The sequence below is a fragment of the Cricetulus griseus genome, chromosome 3 (genome assembly GCF_003668045.3).
Source record: "Cricetulus griseus strain 17A/GY chromosome 3, alternate assembly CriGri-PICRH-1.0, whole genome shotgun sequence".
Lineage (NCBI taxonomy): Eukaryota > Metazoa > Chordata > Mammalia > Rodentia > Cricetidae > Cricetulus > Cricetulus griseus.
In genome coordinates, this window is record NC_048596.1 from 223764570 (window position 1) to 223785619 (window position 21050).

Genomic DNA, 21050 nt, shown 5'->3' on the forward strand with positions numbered 1-21050 from the left:
TAGATGCTGTCTTGGTGTCACTAGAACAGGGCCAGAGACACTTTTATTCCTGACAATTCTTGGGAGGAAGTGAGTAGAATCCACTATCAGTTTCCAAGCAGCCACTCTTGTGAATAAGCAGGAGATGGAAGGCCCAAATCCCAGGCCATTTTGTGACTCCACTTGCCCTGAGATCCACTGAAAACACACAAAGAAACTTCACTGTTGCTTTCATATACTCTACAAAAGATGGGATAGTATACAACATTCTTCTTTGGGTAAGTCTGACTGCTGAATGCTAAGGGATGGTCTATACTTAATCCTTCCAAGGAAGGCAGAGAAAGTGCCCATTAGGGGTTTGTTGATCTTTCACACTGGCCACTTCTTTACTGAATTGTTCTTTCTTTCCTTACCTGGGTATTTTCAGGTCATGTCTAACACAGATATATACTACGTTCCCAGGGAAAAAACAGATTTTCTTACATTGACCCTCTTCCCTACATTTTCCAGGCAGCAAGAGTCTTCTTTTAAGCTACATAAAAAAACATTAATAGAAGAGAGCAAGAGTTGCTTTTAGTGTATTCATTAACCACTTTCCACAGAATAATTAGACAGTGAAAGCACAGTGTCTTTGTGGTTTAAGAAAGGAAACAATTGTAAACACAGAGAAAATATCTACTGAATGTAAGACACTGGAGCCTGTGGTTGTTGTTTTGTTTCTGATCAGCTTGGATGCTATATTCCAACAGTGCAGGAAAACAACATGAGAGGCAGAATAGTTATGCAATGACATAGGCACTGTCATTATCAACTAATCACAACCCTAGGGCATTAATGAAATTCTGAGTGGCTCTTCTCCCATGGGGCCTAATTATTTTCCAATAACCATACCTCTTATTTTAACTTATTTCTGAAAAGATTTTTGGGAAGAGGGAGAGAAAAGGAAGGGTGATGGGAGGAGGAGGGAGCGTGCTATACATCAGCATAGAAGGTTCTGAGGCTATGTCATCTCATTACTCGAGGATCTGTAGTGGCATGTGTTTTACCCCACGTACACTGGCCCACTCTCACTGCCCACTCACTGGGAAGGAAATATAGCTTGGTGCAGCACTGGTACAGAGGGATTCTCTGTAAGACCAGAGAGGAAAATTCGGTCTCAGGAATAGGTTGTGACTTGAAATTACTTTTTAAATTTTTTATTCTGAGAGACAAAATTTTGGAAGAGGAGAAACTGATGTGGACAAAAGCCATATTTTAATATACAAAGTACTCTCAGTGACTTCATCACTTTAATTTTCATTTTAAATGCCTTTTGGAACTCTCACTAGCTTATTTGAAAAAAAAACACCTACTATAGTAATTGTCAATAAGCTTGGTATTATTTTTGGTATCTTCTCCCCCATAAAGATACACTTATGGTTGAAAATGGCCTTTGAGGCCTCGAGTTTGAAAGAATCACTTGGATCTTTTAAGAAAGGAGTAGAAAAAAGATAACACTGCTACTTCAATAACATTTCGTTCATGATTTATCAAAATAAAAAGTACTAAGTCAACTATGGTGGGGCATGGCACATGACAGCAACTGGGAAGGACAGCAAGGCAGAGCCAGTGGCAGTTGGATATCTGTAAGTTCAAGATCAGCCTGGTTTAATAAAGTGTTCCAAGCCAGTCAGGGATGCATAGTGAGATCCTGTCTTTTAAAAAGTACATCCCCTTCTTAGTCTTAGGAGCCCCAAGACAGACAAGCACGTTTGCATATGGTCATGGGTACAGACAGAAAACGTTGACAACTACTGACTGATAAGGATGAGAAGACAGAAATATAAAGATCCAGAAATCAGATCTTGGTTCCCAGAAACTCTTGCTTTCTAGTATTTCATAGTTTAAAAAATAATGGTCTCAATGCCATCTAGTAAAACATTCTTCCCTGATTATGGATGAGGTGTCTGAATAGATGATCAGGAAGACTTTTTACCCCTATATAATATGGTATGGACAGGCTGTAGGTCCTGGAAAAACAGCCTGAGGAAAGAAGACCCAAGTCATCTGCTTTACTAACTTCCTGCCTTATGTCTGGCCATCATCACGGTGGAAATGGGGAGTTTTCCCAGATAAGAGGATGGTCAGTGCTATGATATAGATTTTCCTCTGGATAACAGAACCTTGAAAGTTCATGTCATACTACCCTCCATTTGGAAAAGAGGGATGTAGTTGTGTCTGTGTCAGGATCAATAAAGCTTTGCTTTTCAAGTAGCCAGCACAGACCACAGATTAGTGTGTTGCTTGTACAAAACAAAAACAAAAACAAAAAAACAAAACAAACAGAAAAACCAAAAACCAAAACCAAAATGACTCTGGACAGGCCTCAGTGCCTGGTCCTTGATAATAAAATCCACACAGACATGGGTGTCCCACTCTATTTCATCCAGTAGCACTGTTTTTATCTTTGGTAAGGAGAGGTTAGTCTTCCAACCTTGCATTTTAGGCACCGTGGGAAGTTTCCTGCCAGCTGAGCACTGAAGCACAAAAGGAGAACTGTGAAGAAGCCATACTAGCATTTACATTTACTTTCTAGCGCTTTTGGGAAGACTGCAGAAATGTGTGTTTTCCAAGGCAGGTGACCACATGAACACTCTGGATCCTGGTTAGCATGTCTCCATGAACAGCACTGTACACCCATACCAAATAACGACTTTCCCATAATACTTAGAATTTTACTTTAGAAAAAGTGATTTTAGAATACATACATACTATGTACATATATGTATATTAAACCTCAGTATTTCAATGAGGAAGGTGAAACAATTCCATTTCATGACTGAGAAAACGAAATGATTAGTTCCATTGACTCTTGTTAAGGTGTCAGCATTCTCTATAAAGACAAAGGCACTTACTTCATTACAATCATTACTGTTTTTTAAACTCTACCCTGAATAGGAGTCTTTCTTGTTTCTAGACCTTGATACTTAGATCTATATGTGTAATAAATACTTTTCAGCTTCAACTTCTGCAATGTTCCCAATTCTGCTGAGTTTTCCCCTCATGTCTCAGAAGCTCTGTTAAATCCACAGTTAGCAGACTTATTTAAGCAAGACACTGCATAGTCATCACTGTCAGACTTACTGGGGAACTGCTGGTCCAGTTTTACATCCTGGATGAGAATTCCCCCATCCCGTTCTGCACTCCTAGGAATTGTAGAGAGGACCTTATGTATGCTAACTAAGTGCTATAATATAGAGCAGTATCCTCATATCCTGGGAAAGGCATTTGTAAGATGTCAACCAGGTTGACAAATCAAGGCAGTATCTGCAATATACTTGGCTGGGGTTGCTGACCGAACCAGTGACCAGGTTCTGTGGTCAGTCCCTAATCTTTCCCAGGGCTTCCAGAAGTAAGTCTTATTTAGCTAGGTGGACAGTACGGGGCAGAATGAGCAGGCTACCACCTATTCTTTGGAAGGATATCTTGGTGGCCAGTTATAAAACTGTACATATTTCATTCTTTGTTTTAAGGTTACAATTTATTGGCGACTCCTCAAGAAAATGGGAATGAGTCTACCACAAGATGCAGCAATTCCACTCCTAGGCATAAACCCCAAAGAAGCACATTCATATAACAAGGACATACGTTCAACAATGTTCATAGCAGCATTATTTGTGATAGCCAGAAACGGGAAGCAGCCTAGATGCCCCTCAACCGAAGAATGGATAGAGAAATTGTGGTACATTTACACAGTGGAGTACTACTCAGCAGAAAAAAACAATGGAATCTTGAAATTTGCAGGAAAATGGATAGAACTCGAAGAAACCATTCTGAGTGAGGTAACCCAATCACAAAAAGACAAACATGGTATGTACTCACTCATATGTGGACCTGCTTTATGATACATAGTAGTGACCATGCTTTATCAGAGCTGTTTTTAATGATGTTGCTCAGAATGGTTTCCTCCCAGATGATGACTGAGAAACTAATTTTTTTTAAAAAAAAATGGTGCCAAGTACCACAAGATTAACAGAACTGTGCTGTTTTCTGGGATTCTGGTTTTACTTTGTTGTTGTGTTGTTGTTGTTTGTTTGTTTGTTTTGGTTTTTGTTTTTTTTAAAAATGGAGTGTGCTGGATGTCTCTACAATTTTGTTCAAATGACTGCAGAACCTGGAAAAGCTGTTGCTGCTATTGATGCATAACATATTGCCATTATTGCTCTCTCTCTCTCTCTATATATATATATATATATATATATATATATATATGCTAATTGAAACTCAAATATGTGATGAATCCAAGGTGTTTCAGTGAGTGCTCACCTGTGCATGCAAATTTGATTTCATCTTTAATAAGTAGTAAAGTTATATGCTTGCCAAAAAAAAAAAAGTGACACACTGGAAGACAAATGTCACACAATTTCAATTTTATGTGTAACCTAGAAATGATGAACTTATGGGAACAGAGAGCAGAATTGTGGCTATTAGGCTTCAATGTGGGACTTTTAACAATGGGGAAACGATTGGTTTAAGGATATAAAACTGCAGTTGGACAAGAGGCATGGACTCTGTGAAGTCTTGGTGTCTACTGAGAACATGATAAATATGGTTGATAACAATATGCTATATTTTAAAAGTTGTGAGATAGTATATTTTAAGTGTTCTCAAAACAAAAATGATGAATATGTGTGATATAATATCTTAATTGGTTTAATTTAGCCATGCCATTGTGAACGTACTGTATTCTGTATCATAATTGTGCATGACTTTATTTATGAACTAAATAAATCAATGAAAAAAAAACATCAAAAAAATGACAAATCAAACAGAGCAGCAAAAAAAAAAAAGGTTACAATTTATTCAGCATTTATTTGGCATTGTGCCTTTCACTTTGTACATTAGGTGCCTGGGAGAGATGAAAAGTCAACAGTGGGGGAATGTTGCCAGAGCAGTTACTCTGTGAGGTCAACATGAGGACTGACTCTTACAAAGACTTGCTTTGCGACTGTCACAACCCTCCAACCTGCCTTCCTGTTCTAGTCCTTCAATTTTCATTTCATATTCATCTCATTTTTGTTTCTTTTGTTCTGGATACTTCTCTTCAGCCTAAAAAAACCGTTTGTTTTGTCCATCTTAAAAACTTTTCCCTTAGCAATGATATAACTTTTACAGACTTTTAAGAATTGCTTATGGGGTCTGGAGAGATGGCTCAGCAGTCAAGAGTACTGACTGTTTTAGAGGTCCTGACTTCAATTCCCAGCAACCACATGGTGGCTCACAACCATCTGCAATGAGATCTGGCGCTCTCTTCTAGTCTGCAGCATACATGCTGGCAGAACACTGTATACACAGTAAATAAATCTTAAAAAAGAATTGCTTACCTTTAAAATTTACTTTTAATTATGTGTATGTGTATGGGGTATGCACATGTGAATGTAGGTGCCTAGAGAAGCCAGTGACATTCAATCCCCTGGAATTGGATGGCTGTCAGTGGCCTGATGGGGGTGTTGGGAAACTAACTCAGGTTATCTATCAGAGAAGTAAGTGCTTTTAAATGCTAATCATCTCTCCAAAGATCAAAAAAAAATCTGTAATCCCAGTCTTTAACTCTCTCTCTGCCTACAGAACAGACTTCTGCACTACCAATGTAGATGACTATTCTTGAGAGAAGCAACATCATAAATGTGAATGTCACAACATCTCCTTGCTGCTCTCACCTTTCCAATCCTGTTCTGTGTGGCCTTCTTGAGACTGAATCATCTAGAGAGCTCCTTTCTACCTCTTGCTCCATCTGTCTATTCCACAAGTACAGAAACTAAGAATTTATACATGGACCTCTATCTTCTTCCTTGTTGATGCTACTATAATGACTTCTTTTAAGCTTAAGTCAGCAGCTTGTCCCTGTAGCTGTGAGGATGAGCTCATCAACTTCTGTTTGAAATATTCCAGTGAGGCTCATTCACAGGCTTCAGTTTAACATGTGTCAAATCAAATCAAATCAAATCATACTATAAAGGTTTCCTTCTTCTTAAACACCTCTGTACTAGCACAAATGCTGCCTTATTGCTCACCAAAACTGAACATACTGTGGTCATCTCTTCTCTTACCTTTTGTTCTTCTTCACATTAAATTGGTACCTAAGTCTAATGACTACATTTTTAGGCTTGAAGTTCATACATGGATGGCTCTTCAAAGATGAAACAAGTTCTGGCTCTAAGCCCTGGTTTCTAGGGGCCTCCATAGTTATTGTTTTCTGTATATCTTATGCTTTGAAATAAATGAGAAGATCCATTTGCTAATTAGATCATTTTAAGTATACATTCATATTTGACGGTTTTTCATTCCATTTTTACCTGCAAAAATTTCTACTTATTCTTAAGATTTTGGTTTTAGTACCAACTTATCTATCAAAATCCTTTCCATTTCCTCAGGACAGAGAATACTTCCTGTCACCAACAGCAGGCACTTTACCTATCTGACGGCTCTCCAACTAGATTTACAGGTTCTAGTGTCTTGCTTATTTTTCTATGTGTCTGTGGTACATAATTAATAAGTAGTTCATGAGCTGGGCAGTGGTGGTGCACACTTTTAATCCCAGTACTCAGGAGGCAGAGACAGGCAGATCTCTGTGAGTTCAAGGCTAACCTGGTCTGCAGAATGAGTTCCAGGATAGCCTGGGCTACACAGAGAAACCGGTCTCAAAAAACAAAAGACAAACACAAATCAAAGAGTTCATGAATCCACATATAAAATGAAAACTCTTTTTATTTTTTTCTTGAAAAATTTGTTTGCCTAGTATGAGTGAGACTCGTGGTTCAGTTCCCACTACTTCCAGGAAAAAAGGGATCTACTGACTTCAGTTTGTCTCAGCAAAACTTTAGAGCTGGGCTATAGCTCAGTGTAGAGTACTTGCCTTGCACGTGTGAGGGCATTGGTTCTAAAAGTTTCTCAGGTGTTTAAAAAAATAGACATTCAATAATAGAATTCTAGGGAGGTATGACTGCAATCATGATCTGTGTTCCCCATCTATTGCAGAGGACAACTAGGCAATTAATACTTTTCACCAGTGCTAGTAATGATGTATAGGGCTATTTCACAGCAATGTAGATACTTTTGCAGAATAAAAATCTCATTAAATGGTTATGATGGACAGAAAACATACCCTAAATTCTCCCAAATATCACAAGAAGATTGAGTGTGGATTTGCTGTATAAGAGATTGTGAAGACCGATGATCAAAAGTCCATCACTTAACATTTATCCAGATACAGTAAAAGCAAAAATGCAAACAAAGAATTAAGAGTCAATGTCTGTAAATATATTTTTAAATGAATCCAAAATAACAATGCACTGAGTTATCACATGGACTGCTTCTCTTTAGAATGACAGGTTCCCAAAAGCAGAATATGGGGCATAGGTGGAATCTACTTACATATGAGTTTATGGGCTCTGTGGTGAGCCATAAACATCTCTATCCCCTCGACTGTTCAACTTCAGTAAACTTTAGTTCAGAACTTTTAAGAAGCTCTAGGTTAGTAGCATCATACAAGCCACTGAGTGCCCAGCTTCTGTGCCCAAGTTGTTCTGCCATATAAAGATATTAATGCATTAGAGAATTAGATGTGGGTTTGACTATTTCAGACTCTTCACAATCATTTTCTTTAAAAAATATTATTTTAAATGTGTGAGTGTTTTGCTTGCATGTATGTCTCCTGTACTACATGTGTGCCTAGGGTCTGTGGAAGACAGAAGAGGGCCTGGGATCCCCTGGCACTGGAGTTTCAGAGGGTTGTGAGTTGTCATAGGGGTGCTAGGAATTGAACTTAGAAGAGCAGCCAGTGTTCTTAACCACTGAGTTACCTCTCTCCAGTCCCCCCACTCACCATTTTCTTGATGAAAAGTGTAATTTAAAGGAAACTGCATGCATTCATACATATCACACACACACACACACACACACACACACACACACACACACACACACACACACACAATATTTGCATGCTTTCCCCTCTCTCTCAGTGGCTAATTCCTGCTGAAGAGAGAACCTTTCAGTAGAACAGTATATTTCTAACTATTTGTTTTCCAAAATCTCAGACTTTAAAATGCTATACAAAGGAAATATCCTTGGTTATCATGTAGTGCATCTACTGGGAAGTTAACAAGCAGCAGTGTGAGTAGACTCTTTCCCACGGCAAAACCCTTGTGCTTCTAGTTTTGTTCCTTGTCAAATCTCCAAAGGACAAAAACTACCCAGAGCTCCTGGTTATACTGACTATATAGAAAAACATACAGCCTTAAAGAAGGTAAGGAAAGCCAAAGAAGGTTCTTACCTCACTTCTATCCAATTCACAAACTTTAATATTAGGTATTAAAATGTTATGTGAAGTTTTTTTAAGAGGGCAGAAATTATAGTTTATACTTAAAGGCTGCTGAAGTTATTTTACTATGGGGAGACTTAGAAAATAATGGTTCTCAAAAAGCTAATTGTAGCATATGCAATATATGGAAAAAGATTTTTTGTCAGTTTTATGTACTAACATTTTAAGTACTTAGAGGAATTCCAGGTATGAGGCTAGTGGCAGAGAGCATTTGTTGTTCTTGCAGAGAACCAGGTTTGATTCCTAGCATTACAGTGTCCCCAAAATCACCCATAGCTCCAGTGACAAAGAATCTGATCCCGTTTTCCTACATCCAAAGGCAGCAGGCATGCATACAAAACATTTATATACATAAAATAGAATAAAGGAGAAAAAGAAATCCAGGTTCACAATAGATGCTCAACAAATATTTGCTGAGTGAATGAACACTACATCAGGAGATTATAATTGTAAGCCATTTTACTTACAAAATCTCTTATGTATTGTTTGATTCTGTTGTGTTCCATAATGTCAACACCAAGAACAGATGTGGAAACTTTCAGAAAAGCACCTCAAAAATGTTATATTTATAGGAAATGAGCCAGTAAAACTTAAGAGAAAATGGTTCAAGAAGTGAATGTCAATCTGTTTTTGTAGTGAACAGGGTATGAGGGTATTTGACTGATTCAACCCCACAAATAAATAGCTCATTTTACTAACTGGTTTGACTTTGCTTAACTAGAACATACACAAGAATAACTAATACAGGTAAGAATTGCCTGCTTTGAGTTCGAGCCTGGTCTACAAAGTGAGTTCTAGGCCAGCCAGGAACATAGCCAGTTACACAGAGAAACCCTGTCTTGAAAAACCACTAAAAAAGAGAGAGATTTATTGCCTTTCTATGATGATAAGCAATGAGAAGCAATATGCATGAGGGACAAATGGGAGGGTATGAAACTGAGGTATTCTTGATGAGTGAGGTGAACTAATTATGAATTCATTACGAACTAATAAAATGCCCTGTGTTTTACAAGTACAGTATAAGTAGAAAATACTCTAAGCTAAATGGATCTCATTTTATTTGACCAGTGTAGCATTCGATTGTTATATGGAATTAGAAATATACATGTAATTACAAGGCTGGTTTGAGATATCTACATTAGAGTAGGTGGTTCTAAAGTGCTTTAGTTGATAAACAGTGCTTCCTTATTCTGCATTATGAAATAAGAACATTCTGAAAGCCACACTTTGTAAGAGTCTTCTAATAAAAAACAAACTACCTTATATAACTTTGTTCTAAGATGTTAACATTGATTAATTCCCAGCATCCTGTCAGAGGTGAATATCCATGTAAGGTATGGCAATGTTTGGATTCCTCAGGAACCAAATATTATGTTGCCCTTGTCAACATCACTGCGACTAGGTTGGGTAGAATGAATGGCTCTTACACACTGAATGTAGAGTTTTCATTTGGCTATTCCATTTGCACAAGAAACCAAAACATTAGAAAAAACACTTTGGAAGCTAGTGTGATATTTCAAATGCAAGGAGGAATTATGAACAGAGAAACTGTTTCTACTTCAAAAGTGTAGGAGCAATGCTTTTCAACCCATTGGTCACTACAATAGTCTTAACCTCTAAGCCATCTCTCCAGACCATACTGGGGGCTCTTACAGTAGTATAGAGAATATGAAAACAAGGGCCTCCATCAGGCTGCTAGTGTGAGCTGTAAGGAAAGATACCTGGATGGTGAACCCACAAGGATGAAGATTGAGGTATGCTGCTGCTATGGCTGGATGTGAGGCTCAGCCACTATATCCTATTAGGTTGAACAGACTGGGAAGGTAGCAGGAAGTATAGGTCAATGGGAGACGTTTAGTCTTGGATTTCCTGAAGCTCATGCATCAATGTAGTAGCTTCAGAGATAGCATCGGTCGGTGTCTTTTCTTTCTCTCTTTGGGCCTTAGCATATACCCCAATTACTTGCGGGCAATGCAGGGCCTAACACATGGATTTGCACACACTGAAAGGCTCACACTGTGGCTTGGTACACTGTGGATTACTTCTTTCCACAGAGAGCAGACTCTCTGGTGATGAAGATACATAATATTAATGATGACAAAGCCTACTACAAACTGAAATGCTGCAGGATAACCTCCAGGGATATTTTTTGCATCCTGTTATATATGCATCTGCATGAGTGACACAGATATGTAACAGGGACAGCACCCACTCATCAGTCATTTCTATCTGAGGAGGGCAGAATGGGTCTGAATCACATGAAAACACCTCTACTTCTTCTAACCTCAAGTGCTCCAGCAGGTTGCATCAACATTTCCGTGGAACTCTAAGATTGCTGTACTCTTCAAGGATACTGAAGAAAGGGGAAAGACTGCCAAAAATTTAAAGGGAAAGGTCTTTGAAGAGCCAGCAGTGGGAATGGAGTAATGCTTCCTGGCATTTAAAAATGTCTTATGCTATTGAAAGAAATTATCCATTATCTTGAAGTGTGCACTTGACTGAGTCTGCACTTACAGAAACATTTTAAGAATTTTAAAACATCTTTTTCTTAAAAGAAAAGAGAAGAAAACAGGTGGCCAGTGAAATGAATGCAGTATTACAGTATTAGGTTTTAGACAGAAAATGCCAAAGAACAATTCACATATGGTGAAAGTAATGCTGTTTTCCAAACTCTTTACATTATCAGAAAAAAAAGCCATCTATTAACAGTGTAGGAAACAAATATTACTGACTTTAATACCTAGCCTCCTGCTGGACATACAATTTACCTCTCTATATAAAAAACAAGCATAATTATCAAAAACAGGTTTAAAACTGGATAATAAGAAATGACCCAAGAATTAATTAACTAAATAGATGACTGAAGTAAATAAAGGAAAAATTAGCCTATCAAAATAAAAGAAACAGATTAAATTAGGTTCCAAAAGACCCAAGAGGAACTCATAAAAGGAGTAATATGCACTTACCTGGTTTTTATTCTTTCATGATTTAATTTCTAATTTTATTCACTACTATCTGATAATTGCATGAAACACTTATTCTAACCATGGGCAATTTAAACTATTTTAATTTTTATTTCAAGGCCACAAGACAAAGGAACCTATTTATTGCTTAAGGGAATTTTTTAAAACAAAAATTAAAGCTTAATCTTTCATGTTTTAAAGCCAAGACTATTTAAAATCATTTATAATAATGCTGTAGGGAGACATTTTCTTGGTTCACAAAATTAAAAAGATAAATTTACAATTATAAAAAAATTAACAGTTTGGGGATTAAATTGTCCCTTTCCTTTGTAAATGAATTTGTCTGGAAATTAAGAGACATATTTAAACACAGGGCAAATTCAAGCCCCATGTAAAAGTTCTCAGAGAAGATGAGGCTTCATGCCTTTTACAGTATGACTGTTCATGGTACAGATAGTAAGCCCACTCTACTATCATTGTTAAAAAATGTGTAATAGCACTAGCCCTGGAAATGGTTTCTAACACTTTATTTTATAAGTGATAATTCTGATGAAGAATAGAGTCAGGAATGCTACTAACCACATGAAAGAGCCCCTGATGGAAACTAGACAAATACATTGACTTTTAGTTAAACAACAATAATTGTTTTTAGTTTTGAAGAAAAAAATAATCAAAATGTAAGATTTAGTTTCTGCTGTCACACTTAAAGGTTCTAATAAAATACTTTTAGCTAGTTTGAAAAGCATTCTTTAGCAGAGAAAAGCACTTTCAGTGATCTTCAGGTAGCCTCATCTATTGAAGGGCAGCATGCTGCTGCAGGAAAACAGGGGAGGACACTTTGCCCACAGCAGAAAGAAGACAAATACATCTTCAGATACATTTTCTCTTTGGTTGTAAGAAAATGGAATTTTTTCAAATCATTAAAATTCCCTTCTGATAAGCAGGCCATTTTCCTAGGCTGAGCACCCTCTATTTTAAAAAGGTTAAAATTAAATTCATAGTCAGGCATGGTAGCACACGATTTTAATCCAGTACTTGGGGGCAGAGGCAGGCTGATCTCTGTGAGTTACAGGCCAGCTAGGGATATACAGTGAGACCCCGCCTCAAAAGCCCCAAAACATAATACAATAAAATATAAAATAAAAAAATCATGATTTTCAAAAATATTGGGTAGCAAGGCATTATGGGTTGAATCTGAAACGTCTCTTATAGACTAATATTTTGAGACCTTGCCCCCTAGCTAGTGGCATAAAGTAGTAACTTCTGGAGTTGGGAACAACCTAGAGGAAGTACATTACTGGTGGCATATTGTTAGAAGTCATATTTTGCCCTGGTTACTTCCTGTATTTTGTCTTTACTTCCTGTTGGTATTAGGCAAATAGCCTCACAAACAGTGAAGTTCCTTGCCACAGGCCCAGAAACAGTGCCAAATGACTGTGAGCTGAACCCTCTGAAACCATATGCAAAACAAATCCTTCTTCCCTTTGCAATATTATGGCAGGCATTTTGTCACAGTGATGGGAGAGCTGACTAACACAGATGACTATGGATCCACGGACATGGGCCTGTTTTGTTTTGTTTTTGAGACAGGGTCTCACTACTTTTTCTGGCTATCCTGGAACTCACTTTGTAGACATAGCTGGCCTTGTCTCACAGAGGTGGAACTCACAGAGATCTATCTGCCTCTGCCTCTCTAAGTGCTGGGATTAAAGACAGGAGCCACCATACCCAGCTTAGCCTTACTGTTTTCTTTTCCCTCTCTCTCCCTCATTCCTGGGAATACCAGGGCATTCTTGCTAGTTTATTGTCACTCCAAGCTCCTTGCCTCTGTCCTTTTCTGAAAACTACATGGCTTCCTTCACTCTACTCAGGCTTTGGCACAAATGCCACTTTTCAATAAAGGACTTACTTCCTTTAGATCCTTCACTGTATACCTTATTCTGTTTTTTCAATATTAACTGCCTTATCTCATCTAAATGAATATCTATCTATTTATTAATTTTCTGAGATCTCCCAAAAGACTTAAAAGACTCTAAGGGACCAGTTCCCCATTTTGGCAGCCATAACAGCTTGTCTGACCTTGTCTTAGTCACTAAGGTTAGATGCCTGCCCCTGTCGGCAGCCATAAGAGCTGAACACGTGCTTGTCTGACCTTGTCCTAGTCACTAGAAAGTCAAATCCCTGCCTCATGGCAAGGAACCAATGAGAAGTTAGCTGGCGGCGCTATGCTTTACGGATGTGCTTTATGGACAAATGCACAGCAATGACGCAGAGCATAGCAACCACCTTGGGAAGGCCTATGGGCCATAACAACCAATTGGCCAATCAACACAGGGCAATCCCTCCAAGCCTGGAGGCACACCAATCCTGAGCCTGTGCGTACCCCTAGACACTCCCCTTACGCTGCCCTACAAGATCTCTCTGCAGCTGGTTCGAGCTGTCTTTGCTAGCCATCTGCTATGGCCAGTGGGTGAAAGACCCGAGCTAACATGGGGTTAGCTCGTTAAACAACAATAAATGCAGTTTGCAGCAAGCTTTTGAATCCACCTGGTGATTGGGGTGACTGTGGTCCTGGGCTGGGACGCCGGAGGCCTGAGTTTCCCGAGGGTCTAACAACTCCTAGGTAGTAGTATGTGTTTGTGGTGCACCTGCCATACTATAAAGGCACTATCTAACACTGTGAAATAACTTATAGATAGTATTTATTGAAGTATAATATCTTCACATTTAATATGTTTCAAAAACATCAATGCTGTTTTTATATGGGAGAAACTGCTATGTGAAAGATGTTTGTGATGACTGATGTCAGTTTGACAAAGTCTAGAACCACCTAGGAGACAAACCTTCTGCTCTTCTGTGAGGGTCTTCCAGAGATGTGTAACTGAAGAGAGGAGGCCTACCCTAAGTGTAGGTTGCACTATCCTATGATCTGGAGGGGGTACTTGTAACAATAAGTCTTTACCCCAACCACCCAAGCCCTGCCACCATGTGGGCGCTTTCCACCACGGCGCCTGAGTTTAGCCCGCTGCCAAGTTAAGGTCCCAAGTAGCCTGTCCTTAGACTTAAATTTTGAAGTCAAAGCACTTTTAGAATGTATAAGTTGGATTAATTTAGCAGCATTGATAATCAAATGTCTGTTAGCAGTTGTTGCTCTTTCCTCGGTAATCAAAAGTTTAAAGACAACAATATAGCATATAGTATCCAGACTCTCTGTGTATTTTCCATCTTTATGTGGCTTTTTATTATTCTATTCCTTTTACTTTTATAATTTCCTTTTATGAGATAGGGTTTCTCTGTGTAACTTTGGCTGCCCTTGAGTTCACACCGTACACCAGGCTGGCCTTGAAGTCACAGAGATCTGCTTGTATCTGCCTCCTGAATGCTGGGATTAAAGGCTTGTGCCACCACACCCAGCTACTCTATTTCCTCCTGTTTTTTTTTTTTTCCCCACAAACCTACAAACATATATTTTTAAGCACAGTATAAACCTTTAGAGGTTTTTCTTCATCTGAATCTGTCTTTACTGTAAATCTTTACCTTTTTCTGGCCACATAATCTTTAAACTATTAAACAACACCACCAAAAATAAAGTGATTGCTTTCTTAGCCACCGTCTTTCTAAGATGGCAGAGGTATGTTCACTGCCAGCAGTGAGAGCTGTGCTCACTGCTTTGGTCTATGCTGCTATCAAGCAAGGATACTGCCGGCTTGGAGATGTGGTCACTGCCACTGCCAGCTGCATGGGGCACAAACCCACAACCCTGAGATTAAGAATCTCATGCTCGAGAAGGGAAGAAAAGGAAGGATGCAGAGGTCATGAGGGAGCAGAAAGCTTGAGTCAGGGGTAAATTAGAAGAAAGGATATGTGATAGGTAGGGTTTTAGCTGGGGGAGTGGTAGGGGAGGAAGGGAGGGAGAAGGGAACTGGGATTGTCATGTAATTCAATCTTGTTTGTAATTCAAATAAAAAAAAGTCAAAAAAAAAAAAAAAGAATCTCATGCTCTACCAACTGAGCTAGCCAAGCCTCTTAAAAAGAGTCTTGTGTTTTTCTGTTTTTGTTTTTTTTGCCCCCCCCCCCGCCCCCAGCTTTGCTAAGTCAGGAAACCTCTTTTAACGGAACTGCTCAAGTCTCTGCTTGTCTCTAGCAAAACAGAGCCCACCTGAGAAAGTGCTGCTACCAAGAAGTCGTGCTTGTCTCTGTTGCTTTGCTGCAAAAATCCCTTTTTAAGCTTTTCTGAAGTTTACATGCAAGTTCGTAACATTACCGCCAGCTGCCTGGGTTCTGCTGCTGCTTGACTAGTCACAGGAAGGCAGCTTGTGGCGCCTGGCAGGTTCCCTGCTTCCTCTGGGAACCTTGGGGTGTGGGATGATTCCACTCACTGACACCATTCTAGTTAGTTGGCCAAGGAGCATTTGAACCTAATATAAGTCTCTGTGTGTTCTTCTGGGCGCCCACATGGCAGTGGGGTTTGGGTGGCTTCAGTGGAAAGAGTTATCGTTACAGAGGTACTAAATAAGAAAGAGAAAGTGAGCTGAGTACCAGCATTCATCCTTTGCTTCAGACTGTAGATTCAATGTGACCAGCAACCTTAAGCTCCTGAAGCTATGGCTTCCCAACTATAATGGACTTGTACCCTTGAACTGTGAGCAAAAAAAAAAAAACTCAATTGTTTTTGTCTGAGTAAGAAAAGTAGTTAATGTAGGGTCATTAAAGGATTTATTCAGATAAATTTGTGGATCAAATTAAATCTATAATTTCTTGAAAAATTAAACTGTCAAGTTGATTTTTGGGAATACTACTCATTGCATAAAATGAAGCTCACACACAGTAATGTTGTATTTTTAAAATACTTGAAAGAGTTAAATCACTATATAGTCTGTTTGGAGATTTTTAGCATATTAGGGTTAAATATAGGAGATTCTTATAAATATTGCTTTGGTTTCTTCTCTCAAAACTAAGCTGGTATAATGTTTTACATATACAATATCTTATAAGACCCAAGGGCTATTTTTTTCCCCTGCAGTTTTACATGTTCAAAGGGCATGCTTTATTGCTTCTTGAAATCTGAATTCTTGAGAAAGCTGGTCAGTAATATGCTGTAGCTTTCATTTCCTGTTTTTCTATAAGAAAACCTTGCAGAATTACAATAAAGTTCTGTAATTATTTATCTAATCATCTGGGCACAGATGATAGAATGTTATGGAATTTTCTAAGTTATAAGCAAGATTGTACAAGCCGACTCCCTCATAGGTTAGAGGAGAGGAGATTATGTATTGAGGCCCAGAAAATTCAGAGAAGAAAGCCAATATTCTTTTTAAAAATAAAACAAATTGGGCCGGGTGTTGGTGGCGCACGCCTTTAATCCCAGCACTCAGGAGGCAGAGGCAGGCAGATCTCTGTGAGTTCGAGGCCAGCTTGGTCTCCAGAGTGAGTGCCAGGATAGGCTCCAAAGCTACACAGAGAAACCCTGTCTCGAAAAACCAAACCAACCAACCAAACAAACAAATTATGGTATCTAAGAAACCATATCAAGACTTTCTTGTACAAAAAAGAAAAAAAAAATGGTACTAGCCCTTGTATAAGGCAACAAAACTTCCAGGGAAAAAGACAATTACAAACCCCAGAATGTGACCATAAATGTCCTTTACTACACCAAGAATTTTAACTCAAAGGTATAGGATGGAGTTGGTTCGAAATTCAACACCAAAAAGATCAGAGTTTGAGAATCAGCAGAAAATGGCCTTTTTCCCTTTTAAGAGAATAGGACACAAAAGCAGGACTGTGAGTCTGAAGGTCACTGTAGTTAATACGAAAGTATCAGATGAACAAAAAGAAACTTTTGTAAAACTAAGGCGAGCATGTAAACTCTCATTGAAAACTTTTCTCATTTTTTCTTTGGAAAATGAAACACATACATTCAAATTCTTTTTAAGAAGTAGGAACTATAGTAAGTCAGAGTCCCTGTGAAGTTCTCCTGGTTTTATCCTGGGCACATGGGGTCCCAACATTTGCTCTGGGTACATGAAGACTTGCATGAACACTAGTCTTACGTCATGTGCAGGAAGAGTAAGGCCTTCCACTTACCGGGACTTGTGAGGGCTCCCAGGGCACTGCTTGTGGTAGAGAGAGGGTTTGCATTGGTGCTTGTGGCTGAGGTTTGGGCGGCAGCTGCAGCAGCAGCCAGTGTTGCCAGATTCTGTAATTGTAAAGCATTCATGCCTGTAGGGGAAAGAAAAAAGTGATGTCAGCCACAGGCCCAAATTTTCCTGTTTCTAAATTGAAATTGACTATAATTCGCGTGCATGCATGCATGCACGCACACACACACACACACACACATACACACACACACACACATACACATACACACACACATACACACACACAAATCCCTGCACTTGTCCCTGTGATTTTGTACTCAGAGTTGCCTTAGGGATATGTGTGATTACACCACTTGACTAGGAACTGGGATCTGTTTCTCAGAGGACACCTCCTTTGAGTTTTAATGATATCATCTTCCATTCCTTGTGATAGAATGCTAAGAAGGGGTACCCGCTTTATATCCAGTACTTCTAAGCAGACTCAGCTCAGTGGGGCACTATCTATCCTAACTTAGGACTGTCTTCTCTCAATGCTGTAGAAGTTCATAGAGTATTCTATATTGACTGGACGGGACAGGGTAATAGGGACTGGCAACTTTTATTTATGACTTAGCTGTCATGAAGATGGTGAGAGCTGGGTGTAGGTGGCTACAGAACAAGCACAGAGTGGGGGGTTACTGCATTTCTTAATTTGACAGGTACACAGATATTACAGAGGAATTAAAGTTCATTGCTTAAATGGTCCTGCTCTGAAACTGAACTGACACAGGTTCTAATCTTGGCTTTGTCATTTTTTTCCAGATACGTGGATGTAGGCAAATTACTCAGCCTCTTCATTTTTGGGGGCCAGGCTAATTGTACCTGAATGTAGAGAGCTATGCAAATAAATATAATGAATGCAAATTACTCTAGCATGATCTTAAGTACTCAATGAATGTTAGTGATGAATGTCTCCAGATTTATCATGTCTCCACAGTAGGAGCTCAGTATAAGATGGACAAAAATTGGCAGTACCTTAAATCACTGTAAGTGTAGCCTGATGACCTGAGGTTTTCATCCTCAGGACCTAAATGGTGGAAGGAGAAAACCATCTCTGGCAAGTGGTCATCTGATCTACACAAGTATATGGTGGTAGACAGACAGACAGACAGACACATACATGTTAAACTTACAGCCAACAATTTTTTAAATTAATTTATATTTAAATTAACAACAATCTTATTTTACATACCAAATCCAGTTCTCTCTCCCTCCCAACCTCCCATTCCCCCCTCATCACCCCCATCACACACCCCATGCACTTCTCAGGGAGGGTGAGGCATCCCATGGGGGAATCATCAAAGTCTGTCACATTATTTGGGGCAGGACTTAGACCCTCCCCCATGTTTCTAGGCTAAGAGAGAATCCCTCCATAGGGAATGGGCTCCCAAAGTCCATTTGTACACTAGGCATAAATACTGGTTCCACTACCAGAGGCCCCATAGACTGCCCAGGCCTCCCAACTGACACCCATGTTCAGGGGGCCTGGTTCGGTCTTATGCAGGTTCCCCAGCTGTTAGTCTGCAGCCCATGAACTCAGTCAACATATTTTTAACTAGAATGAATTTCTGATTAGTAAAAGTTAAGAAACAAAATGCAAATGAAAATGTGCAAGAGTGTAGTAGGATGGGCTGAGATTGGGCTCTGGCCTGCTGCCTTTGCTATTTAAACTTTCAACTTTTCTCCCTCACTCCTTCTATTTCTTAATCAACGGCTTCTCTAAATACCTGAGGTACTTTCCCCCATTATTCTCCTCCCAATAACTAAAAGTAACCATGTTTCTCTTTGTTATATAGAAAGAGATTGGAGTCAAATAATCAGCTTAATTTTACCTTCTCATGACTCAAATCCAGATACTCAAAAACTATCTCTTCAACAAATTTGATTTGTTTAAGAAGAGTGGCCTGATAAAGGTCCATATGTGCCGGGGGAAGGAAGATAGTTTTTCTAGGGACATTCCTAAGCAGACTTGCAGCCAGCAGTGCATGGCTGGCTGAGTGCATGAATAAGGGGTTGGCTGCTAAGCCCTAGAAATCGCAGTGCTTTGGTGCTCTTTTCTTGGGGTACTGGTTTGAAAAGAAGTTCCTGAGGGTTTTGCTGTAAAATGAGTTCTCAGTATGCCCCAAGTCACATCCTGCCTTCCTCCAGGAGCCATTGAACTTACTGTGTTTTGGTAAAGTCCAAAGAGCCACCTACTTCTTTGGCGACAATGCATAGAAGCAGGATATAGAATTGGTGAAATCTAATGATCAAATGTCTCTGGGAGTAAAGCTCTCTCTTTGTCTCTCTGGTAATGGTCAAACAGTGGCATATTTATTAGAAGCACTATGGGTATGAAGAAACACTTGGCTAAATTTTCAGTTTCACTTCAGCAAATTGGAAGTGGAAGAAGTGTGGGAGCTGCCTGGCTTTAGTGGAGACCTACTCAGACCAAATAAAGGCTGTTATTTCTTGAAAGCTACATGAACACACTTCATACTCAAGTGTGACAAGAGCATCTGGACTGTGAGTGAGGCCCACTGCACAGATTCATCTGTTCCCTTGATTACTAACGGTCCCTTTAATGTTCTAATGATGTGAACCAGATGACCATACTCTATCACCAACAGACAGTTGGGCGTATAAGAAGATGATTTAACACTGAAATTAAACCAATTCAAAACAGACAGTTATTATAGACTCAGGTCAGAGGGTCAAACAGTTTTTTATCCATCAACCAATAAGAGAAACATACATGTAGAAGGACATCTTCCATCACCAGGCCCCCTATTTATAGCCATGGTCCCTACATTTTCAGTTTCTCAATACAGTACTGGCAAGAATATCCCATCCTTTACCCATATCTTCTATTTCTAGTGCCTGGAATGCACAAGATTCTACGTTGGTGACAACAATCACAATTTACCAGAAGCAGTAGCCTGGTGAAGAAGTGTGCAGGCTCTCTTTTGAGATGGCCTGGATGTAAATAAACTCAGCACTGTCACCTTTTCTAAATCTAGCTATCTAGAGTAAACTGGCTAACTGCTGTGCCTTGAGATCCCCAACTAGAGTCTAATTCAAATAGAATCTACTTTCTGACAATCAGTATGTGAACCAGACCAAAGAACATGACCTTGGACAGAGCTGGGTTCAAATAGTAAGTTCTCTTAACTTCAACTAGCAATAGCAATATTATATCAAGTAAAGATCATAAGAATGACAAACAGCATATCACTAGTGACAGGTTTGGGCTCTTTCTGCCACAAATGAGTACCTGGTCAGGGTGTTCTCACTCAAAAGTAAACATCTCATTTACCATTCCCCTTTTCTTCCTTAGGGTCAGCTGTTTGGAGGAAAAATAATAGCTCCACAGAAGAAATTGGGTGGGGCAGGCTCTCAGAGTTTTTCTGCTGCCTAACATCACTAGACTTTCCTAGAGCAGTAGATTACCTTCTGCCTTAAGCTGCTTCCCACCCAAAGCTGTTCTGAGGGATTACAACATTTCTCCTTTCCTTCATTAACTCTGCTGTCTTCTCCCTAGGCCCAAGACAGGCAAGACAGTCTTGCATGGTCTTTGCATTGTCCAGTCATTTGGAATTCCCACTTTGGTTCCTTTCACTTCTTCAA

General features: G+C 39.3%; 1 protein-coding gene across 4 annotated transcripts in view; it reads right to left on the reverse strand.

Moving 5' to 3' along the window:
- Positions 1 to 21050, reverse strand: part of Celf2 (CUGBP Elav-like family member 2) — a 166782-nt gene that overhangs the window by 26532 nt on the left and 119200 nt on the right. For all 4 annotated transcript variants that reach the window (XM_035442834.1, XM_035442836.1, XM_035442835.1 and 1 more), the window contains one exon: positions 17389 to 17523. In XM_035442834.1, the coding sequence (XP_035298725.1) occupies positions 17389 to 17523 (135 nt within the window). The remainder of the gene's footprint in view (positions 1 to 17388; positions 17524 to 21050) is intronic.